This window comes from Rhamphochromis sp. 'chilingali' (genome assembly GCF_963969265.1).
Source record: "Rhamphochromis sp. 'chilingali' genome assembly, chromosome: 1".
In the NCBI taxonomy this organism is placed as follows: Eukaryota; Metazoa; Chordata; class Actinopteri; order Cichliformes; family Cichlidae; genus Rhamphochromis; species Rhamphochromis sp. 'chilingali'.
This window is the reverse complement of record NC_137929.1, coordinates 38,482,312-38,494,006: the sequence shown is the minus strand read 5'-3', so window position 1 is coordinate 38,494,006 and position 11,695 is coordinate 38,482,312. Positions and strand designations below refer to the sequence as shown.

The window sequence follows — 11,695 nt, the reverse complement described above, 5'->3', positions numbered from 1 at the left end:
AATTTATATATTTATTGTGATTTTGTCAGTTGTATAATGTCTGATGATGTTTCATTCACTATTTCAGTGCTCAGTACAGTCAGACATGGAAACACTGAAGGTGAGAAACTGTTTTTTCTTCCATTTATTTATATTTAGCATCTCCTGTGTTGCTCTAAATGACGTCCTCTGTGTTGTATTTTGTATCATAAACCAAACATTTCATTGAGATTATTGGTTGAAATGTTAATATAACCATGTTAAGTGTGTGAGCACTCACGCACACACCCACGATACGAACTGTATATTTACTGAAGAGCTGTGGCTTCATACATGTAGATTTTCTTTTCATGTTTATCTGATCTGAAAATATCAGCAGTGTGTGTAGTGCAGATTATCTCACTGAATTATGCTGTTGGCATGTATGCTGGATTATACATCAATCAGGCATAACATTATAAATATTCTCAGGTAAATCCAATAACACTGAATATTTCTTTATCATGGCACCTGTTAGTGAGTGGGATATATTGGGGAAAAGTGAACATTTTATTCTCAAAGTTAGGTTTGTGAAGTCCAAAACTGTGATGGCTAGATGACTGGGTCATAGCATCTCTAAAATTACAGCTCTTGTGGGGTGTTCTCAGTCTGCAGTGGTCAGTGTCGATCAAAATTGGTCTGCAGAAGGAACAGTGGTGAAGCAGTGACAGGGTCATGGACGGCCAAGGCTCACTGATGCAATTGGAGTGAAGGCTGGCCTGGCTGGTCTAATCCAACAGACAAGTTTCTGTAGCTCAAGTTATTGAAAAAGTTCATGCTGGTTCTGATAGAAATGTGTCAGAATACACAGAGCATCACAGTTTGTTGAGTATGGGACTGCATAGCTGCAGACTGGTCAGGGTTCCCATGCTGACCTCTGTTCACTACAGAAACCACCACCAACGCTCCTGTGAGCGTCAGAACTGGAGCACAGAGTAATGAATGAAAGTGGGCCAGTTTGATGAATCACATTTTCTTTTACATTATGTGGATAGCCAGGTGCTTGTGTGTTGATTACCTGGGAAACACCAGGCACCAAGATCCACTATGGACAGAAAGCAAGCCGGCAGAGGCAGTGTGATGCTTTGGGCAATTTTCTCCTGGGAGACCTTAGATTCTGCCATCCATGGACGTGAATGTTACTTTTACCACCTACTTAATCAAACCCTGATGGCTGTGGCCTCTTTCAGCAGCACAATCTGTCCTGCCATAAAACAAAAATGGTCTAGGAACAGTTTGAGGAGCACAACAATGAGTTTGAGGTGTTGACTTGGCCTCCAAATTCCTCAGATGTCATTCCAATCAAACATCTGTGGGATGTGCTGGACAACAAGTCTGATCCATGTACACCCCACCTCACAACTTACTGGACCTGAACTGTGAAGTGTAGTACTCTGCTGACTTTCTATACCACAGCAGCAGGTGAATCAGACAGAGTATTCATGACCTCTAGTGGGGGCATTTGTAACTGCAGACGATGTACAAAAGGGACAAATTCACTCATAAAAGAAAATGATCGAGTCATCATTCAGGAAAGTGGCAGATTTTAACATTTAATCTGGATTAAAACAGCTCAGAATCTCAAAAGTTTGTAGAAAATTAATTTTGAAAAAAAAGTGAATGATGTGACCTCATCTTTCCTCCATAACTAAGAATCATTTTTAAACATTTGCAGTGTTTGTGACCTTTGATTGTCTCTGAAAATTTTAGATTTTTCAGTGAAAATTTTACATTTAGAAACAAACACACAAAGCAGTCATACACTTATGATACAAGAGAAGTAAAACTCAATACAGACACAAGAAACTGACTACCAAAATAAAACAGGAAATGAGAATTAAAAACTAAACAGTTAAACAGCCACAACAATGAAGTTAACAAAGGGAAACTGACACATGAGCAGGAAACACTCAGGTAACAAAGAATACAAAACTACAACTAAAACTATATGCAATCCATCTGCAGGGAATCAAGTATTTTCAAAATAAAATGTTAAGTACTTGTGTCAAACAGTTGAGCTCTGTGCACTAAATAAATCCTGAAATAATATTTGAGGTTTTTTTTTTAAGATTGATGCAGAACAAAACAACATGCATTCACATATTTATCATAAATGTCACCCATAAATGTTTATCATTTTCTGTTTAGTTTTTGTTTTTTCTTTGTGTGTCCTAAATTGTTCTAAATTGTTTCCAACAGAATCGTGGTGAATCTTCTTACTACCTGGCCTCAGATATTCACTGGTGAGACAATCCTCTCTAAGATATGAGATACAGGGAGGTGAAGGCAAAGGGTTTGAAATACAAACAGGCACCACCCAACACAAACAACCTTCAAACATCTGGTGAATACAGGATCATCTGACTCCATCCATCTCCATCCCTATCATCCTCTTCTGTCCCACCACCCCTCTGTTTGTGCTTCTTCACTACATCCATGAATCTTCTCTGTGGTCCTTTTCTTCCTCCTGCCTAACAGCTCCATCTTCAACATCCTTTGTTTAGTATATCGACTATCCCTCCTCTGCACATGTCCAAACCATCTCAGCCTTGTCTCTCTGACTTTGTTTCCAAACAGCTCAACCTGAGCCGTCCCTTTGATGTACTCATTTCTAATCCTGCCCATTCTGCTCACTCCCAATGAAAATCTTACATTTTCAACTCCACCTCCTGTCTTTTTGTAAATGCCATCATCTGCAAACCATACAGCTGTAGTGATCGTCACCTCTCTTCTCAACTTCGCTTCAACAACCCATAGTTTCCCATAGTTATTCCCTGTCCTTTGTTTTTTATGTCACAGATATGTCATCTGGGTCTGCCTTTCCACTCTTCATCCTAAATGCTCCCTCAGTGTGGAAACTATTTACTGCTCTAATCAAATGAACAGTCTTAATGTTTCCGTGCTACACACAGCATGCTAACATCCAATCACACACACAAAGGTCTACCCTAATATCCTCTTCACATTTTGTATTTGAATCATAACATCATGAATGAACAGAAATAACCAGATCATCATTAATTAATTGAAGTGTAGTTTAGCTGCATTTGGCAGAGTTTTATTCTTTCTCTGAACCAGCAGATGATGCATCACTCGCTGGGCTTTGAAGGATTTCTTTTTCTATCTGTCACCTGCCATATTTGCTGCATGCATAGCTGCCTACACCAGAGAAACCAGGCACAGCAGATTTCCTGTTGAGGAATTCCACTTTTCTTCCATTCAAACCTCTGATGGATTAAAAATGATTCTGCTTCTGAGTTTTTGGATTGTCACAGGTAAGGTGAATATAATACATTTTTATTAGCATATCTAATTTCAATCTATTTATTATTTATGTGAATCAATTTTTTAAGATATGTATCAGAGATTTCATTAGGAAAATAACTGTCACTGTGATGAATAAAGCAAAGTTTAAAGTTTAATAAGTGAAATGAAATGTTGGGGGGGGTAGGGGGGTTGATGATGTAATAAAAATAATTATTCTCAACCTAATGTGGCAAAACAAAATATTACAAAGTGATTTCCTTTATTGTACACCTGCTTCAATATATGTATTGTGTGCATGTTGTGATTTTAAGGTGGAATAATGTGTTTTAATGTGTTTTTAAGGTCTCATGGCAGAGGACCCAACAGCGACATATTATCAGCTGAAAAACAGCTCAGTGTGTCTGAATGTCAGGAAACCGCCACCATATAAACGTGGTGAATGGAAATTTAACACAATAATTATTGTTGATGATACAGAAATCAATCCAAATTACACAGACAGAGTGACTTATAGTGCTGGGAACCTCTCCCTGTGTATTAATAACCTGGCTGATACAGACACTGGGATATATGAAGTCTCATACAGCCAAAACTTTATTTCAATGTCAGAGAAGCATCAAGTCATTGTTCAAGGTAAGATATAAGAAAAACTTTGTCTTTAAATGCAGGCCATTTTTACCATTTTAACTTGTGCATGAATCTATTTTACATATTATATTTTTCTGGATTTGGTAGCATTTACCTTACAGCCAGCTTTAACATTTCCTTGGCTGAAGGGTTGTTGTCTTTAACCACAACACCACATAGCCTACAATTTTATAATCACCTAGTTCATTGTCAGTTCTCTTTTTGCATTAAATCATTAATTTATCTGTTTGGCTCGATGTTACAGATGTGGTTCCCAGACCTGTCATTATAATGTCAAAGCTTGGCTCCAACCAGTCTGCTGGACTCTGCAGTATCACAGTAAACTGCTCCATCCAGGATTATTGGCTTTGGTCTGTTTGTGATAAAGACGGCTGCAGAACATCTCAGAAATCATTCAGTGAGGTCAACATCACCATCTTCACTGAGAACAGAGCTGTGGTCTGCAGAGGCAACAACCATGTTAGCACAAATAAAGCTTCTGAAAACTTAATGTGTGAGTATTAAGTATTAGATTTAAATAACAGGCTATTGATTTTATTTTTGACAAATAAACGGAATATTTTCTTCTATCTTTCCCTGTAATTTAAATAATTCAATTTTTGTTTGTTATCATAAAAGTCATTTTATTTTTATGTCTGAAAAGAAAAAAAAATACTAATTGAAACTATGTTTTCAAATCTGCAGGTTTCAAATCTACTAAAGATGAAGAGAAATCACAACAACTCATACTAAAAGGAATACTTATTCCTGTTTCTGTATTCATTATCCTCGGAGCATTTTCCTTCTTTTTAGTTAAAACAAAATACAAATCCTACCAGGTAAGATGTATTTGGTAACAGATATTTATCATATAACCTGCTCATTGCTAGAATTAGGAAGGTTACTTCTGGTACATGGTGTGATAATATGACTGAATACATATTTTTACTTCATTATTTCCATGCACAAGCATCTAATGTTCAGGTCATAAGAACACTGCCATTATCTCAGTCTAGAGTCTCGTCTTCCAATGATCCTGGCCCTGTTTATGAGAGCGTGGACGTCTTTCAGTCCATACAGACCAGCAGCTCAAGAGAGGAAATGATCTCCATGGAAAGCCACAAAGCAGATACCATCTACGCCTGTCCAGAAGTGACGGTCTGCTCTGGCAACAACACACAAAGTATTTCAGAGAGTGGCACCATGGAGAAGGCACAGACCTCCAAACAGATTGACTCAGTTTACAGCATGTTGCAGAATTAAATTAAATTAATTGTTTAATGGTGTATTTAATTGATTCATTTTGGCACAGTTGACTCCTTCAGCTCTCACCATGAAATAATTTTATCTATCAAGCTCACCCATCAAACCCAGGGGGCGGGGTTAACGCTGATCGAGTCAAAACCATTGCTTTGGCCTGGTGACCATTGTTTTTAGTTTCTGCACACCAACAACCGGCATGTGGAAACTAACAGAACTGTACTTTGAAAAACCCTGTTTGTGTGTCACCAGATACAGTTTTAATATTTTTTAGCCGAGAATGTGTTGGTTTAATCTTCTGATATCTGGTCGGTTTGTCAAGATAGAGCCTCTTTGCAAAAGTGCTTCGATGATTTTGGAGATGTCTGCCCAGCCCACTCTCACAGCAAAGCGTGGGATAGACCCGCTCGCATCGCAAGCGCTCAAGCTGTTATTACCGCCGACAAAGTGCAGGTCCCGGTACACCTCTGCCATAACCCCTGCTGAACACTGACTTCATTTATTGAGGTTATATTTATATTGTATTGTATTTCATTAATTCATTATGTCACTCCTGGCTTTCCATACCAAAGCAGCTCACTTTCTGGTCAGTATTTACTTTAAAATGAACATTGCTTTTGTTTCTTGTTCTTTTTAAACATACTTTAATAACATTGTAGATACAAGTGTAAAAACAAGTGCAAAGTGCAGGATTTTCTCATTTGTCCTGTTGTTAACCATTTTAATGTACTTGATATAATTTTGACTGTAACTGTTTGCTTTATACGGATATAGTACATGTGTATCATTCATTTCATTGTTTAGTGATGAATTTCAAGTGAAAGTTTGTTTATTTTATTTTTCAAACAATAACAGTTATTCAGAAACAATTATAACCTGTTATTGTAATGTACATAACAAAGCCATATTAAAATGACTCTGCGCCAACATGACCAAGGTGGACGTCAGCCCCATTTTAATGCTATCATGTTTATAGAGAGAACACACACTACGAAAAAAACCATTTGATTCAATCATTTAATTTCCAGCACATTAATACTTAGCATAAAAGAGACAAAGAAATGCAGCAGGGTCCAAGATGCTAGCAGGCACGGGATAGAACACCATAGACAAAGTGGCGTATACAGAAACATCTGTGCTGAGTATGGCCTGAAAGTCCCGAGGTCAAACTGGGAGACACCAGACCGAGCCAAGATCCTGTGGGACCTCAGCTGATGTTTACATTCCTAAATATTATCACACAACTTTATGATATTCCCAGTTAAGAGTTAATTCCATATTCAGCTTTAACAGATTTCAGACATACATGTCTAAAGCACTGTAACATTGAATGTAGTATCAAAGAACTCCATAACCACCATAAATAAGGAGTAACTGATGCCCTGACAGAATAGTCTAACATGTGACCTTTATAGTTAAAAGTTTCTCCTAATTATTTCCTTAATTCTTTAGACTAGCTAATTTTCTAAACCTCAGGCTTAATCTTCTAGATAAAGTTTTTGACAAAGAATCTTAGTCCGTGGGAGAGATCATTTAAAACATTACAGTTCAGTGTTACAGTTGCAGAAGACTGTTTTGGTTCCCCTTGTTTAAAATTCTGGTTTGACCTGATGTCCATTCAGATTTGTTTTTTGTTTCTTTTTGTTGTTTTTTTGGGGGGGGAGAAGGGGGACAAACTGTAAAATGTATCAATCTGTATGAGGTACTGTGCTTTATCCAGGGTGGCAAACTGTGAAATCAAAGCCTGATGTGTGTTCATGTGTCCTTTGGTATCTTTAGTGTTGCCACTCTGGAAACAAAACGTAAGATATTAATTCAGTCACATTTTGACACCCCGTAAATAAAATGTTTCTTTTATTAGTCCACTGTGATGATGTGAAGTCAGACTAATTAAGAACATTTTTTTACACATATACACATATATATACATATATATACACATATATACACACATATATACACACATATATACACATATATACACATATATACATACCTCTAATATACACATATATACATATATATACACATATACACATATATACATATATATACACATATATATATACATATACACATATATACATATATATATACATATACACATATATATACATATATATATATATATATATATATATATATATATATATATATATATATATATATATATATACACATATATATATATACACACAAAAAAACACCCAGCACGCCCCTGCGGGCGGTTTATCCTTCAAGCTCGGGTCCTCTACCAGAGGCCTGGGAGCTTGAGGGTCCTGCGCAGTATCTTAGCTGTTCCCAGGACTGCGCTCTTCTGGACAGAGATCTCCGATGTTATTCCCGGGATCTGCTGGAGCCACTCGCCTAGCTTGGGAGTCACTGCACCTAGTGCTCCGATTACCACGGGGACCACCGTTACCTTCACCCTCCACATCCTCTCGAGCTCTTCTCTGAGCCCTTGGTATTTCTCCAGCTTCTCGTGTTCCTTCTTCCTGATATTGCTGTCATTCGGAACCGCTACATCCGCAGGGGCCTGTCCTTCCATGATGGTTCCTCGTCTACATATATATATATATATATATATATATATATATATATATATATATATATATATGTGTGTGTGGAGCCACTCGCCTAGCTTGGGAGTCACCGCACCTAGTGCTCCGATTACATTTACTGCAACATTAATAAGGGTTTAATACAAAAGTAAATGGTATCATCAGTCTTCCATGAGTGGCGAGTCAACTATATTACTTTATAGTTACAGAAATGTTATCAAACATGGTTAAAGTTTAATTATTTATTTTATGTTCTTGTCCATGAACAGTCTTGTGCTATTTTACATTCATAGTATGAAAAAGCACATTTATTATGCGGCTTTTCCTGATTTTAGATGGATGTCTTTGTGAAATTTGAAAGTCCTGTTTGTTTGTTTGCTTTGTTTTTAATTTTGTGGCTAAGCTAAGCTAAAGCTAAAGACTGAATGTAACTAAATAAAATAAATTAAACTTATTCCAACAAAATTCCGTAATTGTTTTACTGTAAGAACAATATGATTTATTTCATTCATAAAGTAATTTGATTATTAGTGATCAGGGATGGTAGTAACGCGTCACATTACTGTAATCCGTTCACTTTTTTCAAGTAACAAGTAAAGTAAGGGATTACTATTGCAAAAAAAGTAATTACAAGGCATTACTAAACAGCAATTTTGTTTGTGAGAGTGTCTCATGACCATGACATACACGTGTGTGATGTCTGTGCCAGCAACAGACGTGTGTAGATACACAATGTGTAATATTTATCTTGATGCAATGTGCATGAAGTCAAAAGATTAAAACTAATAAAATTATTTTTAAAAAGAGATTTTTTCATTTGATTAAATTTCATATGATGGATTATGCAGAAAAAATAGAATTGGGCTGAAATGTCTATTGCTTTATTATGTATTCAGGTTGTGTATCGTGTTTTTAAAAAGCAACTAAGTAATAAAGTAGCTAATTACGTTTAAAAATAATTAATCAGTAAAGTAACTGGATTACTTTCTTGGAAAAGTAAACAGTAGTCAGTAACTAATTACTTGACCAACACTGTTAGTGATCCTGTGAAGTACCTGAGTCTGTTTCAAGATTCACTTCATCGTAGTCAGAGCTCCCATCTGGGTCATCATTTCTCCCTGTTCAGATAACAGTGTTAGTATATTTAATTTTTTTAAAAAGCTCCCTTTTATCATTATTTCGAGATTAGGAGTTACAATAACATATTAATAAAGTGTGATATCCTTGCATTTTTACACCTATGGGCAATTTAGTTTGATCAATTAACCTATCCCTACAAACTGCATGTTTTTGGACTGTGGGAGGAAGCGGGAGTACCCTTGGAGATCCCACACAAACACAGGGAGAACATCCACACAGAAAGACCCAAGCCTGATGGTGGAACTGAACTCAGGACCTTCTTGCTGTGAGATAACAGTGCTAACCACTGTGCCACCGTGCTGCCCAGTTGGTGGGGTACATTACTTGATCAAAATCTAAATTGCCCATTTGTGTGAATGCAGGAGTGAATGTGAGTGAAAATGGTTGTCTGTCACTGTGTGTTGGCCCTGCGACAGACTGGCGACCTGTCCAGGGTGTACCCTGCTCCAGCACCCCCACAACCCTGAAAAGCATAAGCGGAAATGAATGGATGGATGGATCCTTACATTTTCTGAACTCAGTCTTCTCATCAATAACTTTAAGCTCAAGAGTAGATGTGACATTTCTATGTTCATCTGCTGGTCCACCTTAAATAATAACATGACATCAGGTCTGATCAGTCAGTTTATAATCATTACATCTTTTATAGCTCTGTTATTATCAGAGGTTATACTGTACCACCTCCAGCATTTCCAGAGAATCTGACTGTTTCATAAATTGGAAAATCACCTGCAGGGCAGACAACAAAAGAGAAATTACTTTTGTATGATATCTGTTTATTCACAAACTTAGTGTTAAAAATATTGCAAGTCATAGTTTCTAGGACTGACCAGAAAGAATAGTGGTGTAAACGTCATTCTCATCATTGTTGGTGATGAGATGTGCTGGTGATGTGCTCTGAGACTGAGTGAGACTAAAATATGCAATAAATACAGTGTATCAGTGTATTTGCTGGGTATTTAATCAGTTTAATCAGGAATACCTATAATGTCATGTTATTTTTAAAATGAAAGAAAGCTTTTGCACCAACCTGTTACAACAACGATCTATAAAAAAAATTAAAAATTATTGTTACATTGGTTTGTAATCAGTTTACTTAAAATTGTCACATCAAATCATTGATGAGAAAAGCTCTCACCCTTTATCTTTCTGCAGCAACACAGCAGCAGCACGAGGATAATTCCACTAACAAGTCCGATGATGAATGGAACAATAAATGAACCGATTTCAGATCTGAAGCCTAAAGTTTCAGGTAAAATCAGACCAATAAGTCAAAACTCAAAGTCGAACCAGATCTGATAAAATCAAACCTCAAATCAACTGTACTTAATGTGTAAGTTTAGTAAGTTTAGGCCACATCAAGAAACAATAATGTCACAACTTTTAGGGACTCATGAAATAAATGTTCTAGAAAAAAGTAAAGAAACAAAACGATCAAAAAAGACACATTTTAACATTAACAAGTTTTATGTTTAGAAGTCCCTTTAAATGCAGCCATTGTCATGGTTATTTTGAGTTTGAGATGTTGGGGGGTTTGCTTTTCTTTTTTTAAATCTTTTTATTACAGTTCTGTTCTTTGGGTCTTCAGGTTTATTCTAGGCTGTGATGAGTTTTGTGTTTGAGCTCCATAGTCTTCTGTTTATTTTCTATATTCCCAGCCATATTATCTGTATTTCTGGTTCATGGAACATAGTGGGAGGTTTAGAGCACCTGCACCCTCAAGGCCTTCCTTGTGGCAGAGAGATGTGCTACTTGGCTTAGTATATGCATAGAAGACTTATCAGAGTTGGATGCTTGCAGGGATGGGAACTAAGGGTGAGAACTGGAAAGTATTGGATTTTCAGAGTATCTGCTGGTATTAGGAAGCCATGGATTGGGTGACCTGGGTACACCTGGGGATACTTCTCAATAAATTGGGAGGCCCTGAGGGCACCAGAGCTGCTGTCCCAGATCGGTCTCCAATTATGTTCAGTCTATGCTACATAGCTTATGCTTGGGGATACTTAAAAGTAGTTTTGTTAAAACTGTATTTCAATAAACATGTTTTTCTGCAATTTGAAGTCTCATCTCCAGTAGTCTTTTTTGTCTGTTTTAATTAAGTAGCAATTAAGTAGCTCCAGCTTTTGAGCCAGAAAGAAAAAATTAAATAAAGAAAGAAAGTACTTTAAACACACCTCGTACAGTGATGTTGACTGCATTGCTGAACTCTCCTGATCCAGACTCACACCAGTACACAGTAACACCCTCCTGTAAGCTGTGGATCTCATAAGAGGATCCACTCAGTTTCTGGCAGTCACAGCAGTGTGAAAAAAGCCTTTTTCACTAAACTTCCTCACTCTCCACTCAGTGAAGTTTCCCTCACAGGTCAGTGAGACAGAGTCAGAGGTGAAGTGTTGCACTCTGTCAGGACTCACTGTGAGACGCTGCTGAATGAACATCTGAAAAACAGGATGTAAGAAGGGTTAAATCAGGGTTATAATTCAGGCTCAATCTCCAATCACTGTGAGAAGCCTTCTCATTATGGTTCACATTTAGTCCAATGAGTTCTGAAGATTTTCAGAACTTTCCCTCTTCATTTTCTTACATCTCAAATTGCTTCCTCATTTCTTCTCCCTCTGCAGACTGCAGTCCTGTTTTCCCAGCAGAAGAATGTCCATCATATAGCAGCACCATATGAACCATATAATAGCCTTCATAGGTTACTGTATAGCATACATAAATGGGAAGTGGATCTTTACTAGTTGAGAGGTGATGAGCTATTCTGGGTATTTAGGAGAAAATCTATTTCAATTTGAAATAGCATAAAAACATAGATAAAGTCC

The 11,695-nt window shown here is 37.0% G+C and overlaps 1 protein-coding gene across 1 annotated transcript; it reads left to right on the top strand.

Moving 5' to 3' along the window:
• Positions 1-983: 983 nt before the first annotated feature.
• LOC308407991 (uncharacterized protein) lies at positions 984-5,175 on the top strand (the record flags this gene model as incomplete). The annotated part of the gene is made up of 5 exons (XM_080900020.1): positions 984-3,293; positions 3,628-3,918; positions 4,178-4,426; positions 4,618-4,751; positions 4,924-5,175. Exons 1-5 carry the CDS (start codon positions 3,260-3,262, stop codon positions 5,173-5,175), a joined length of 960 nt encoding a protein of 319 aa, XP_080756146.1. The 5' UTR covers positions 984-3,259.
• Between the last annotated feature and the right edge of the window lie 6,520 nt (positions 5,176-11,695).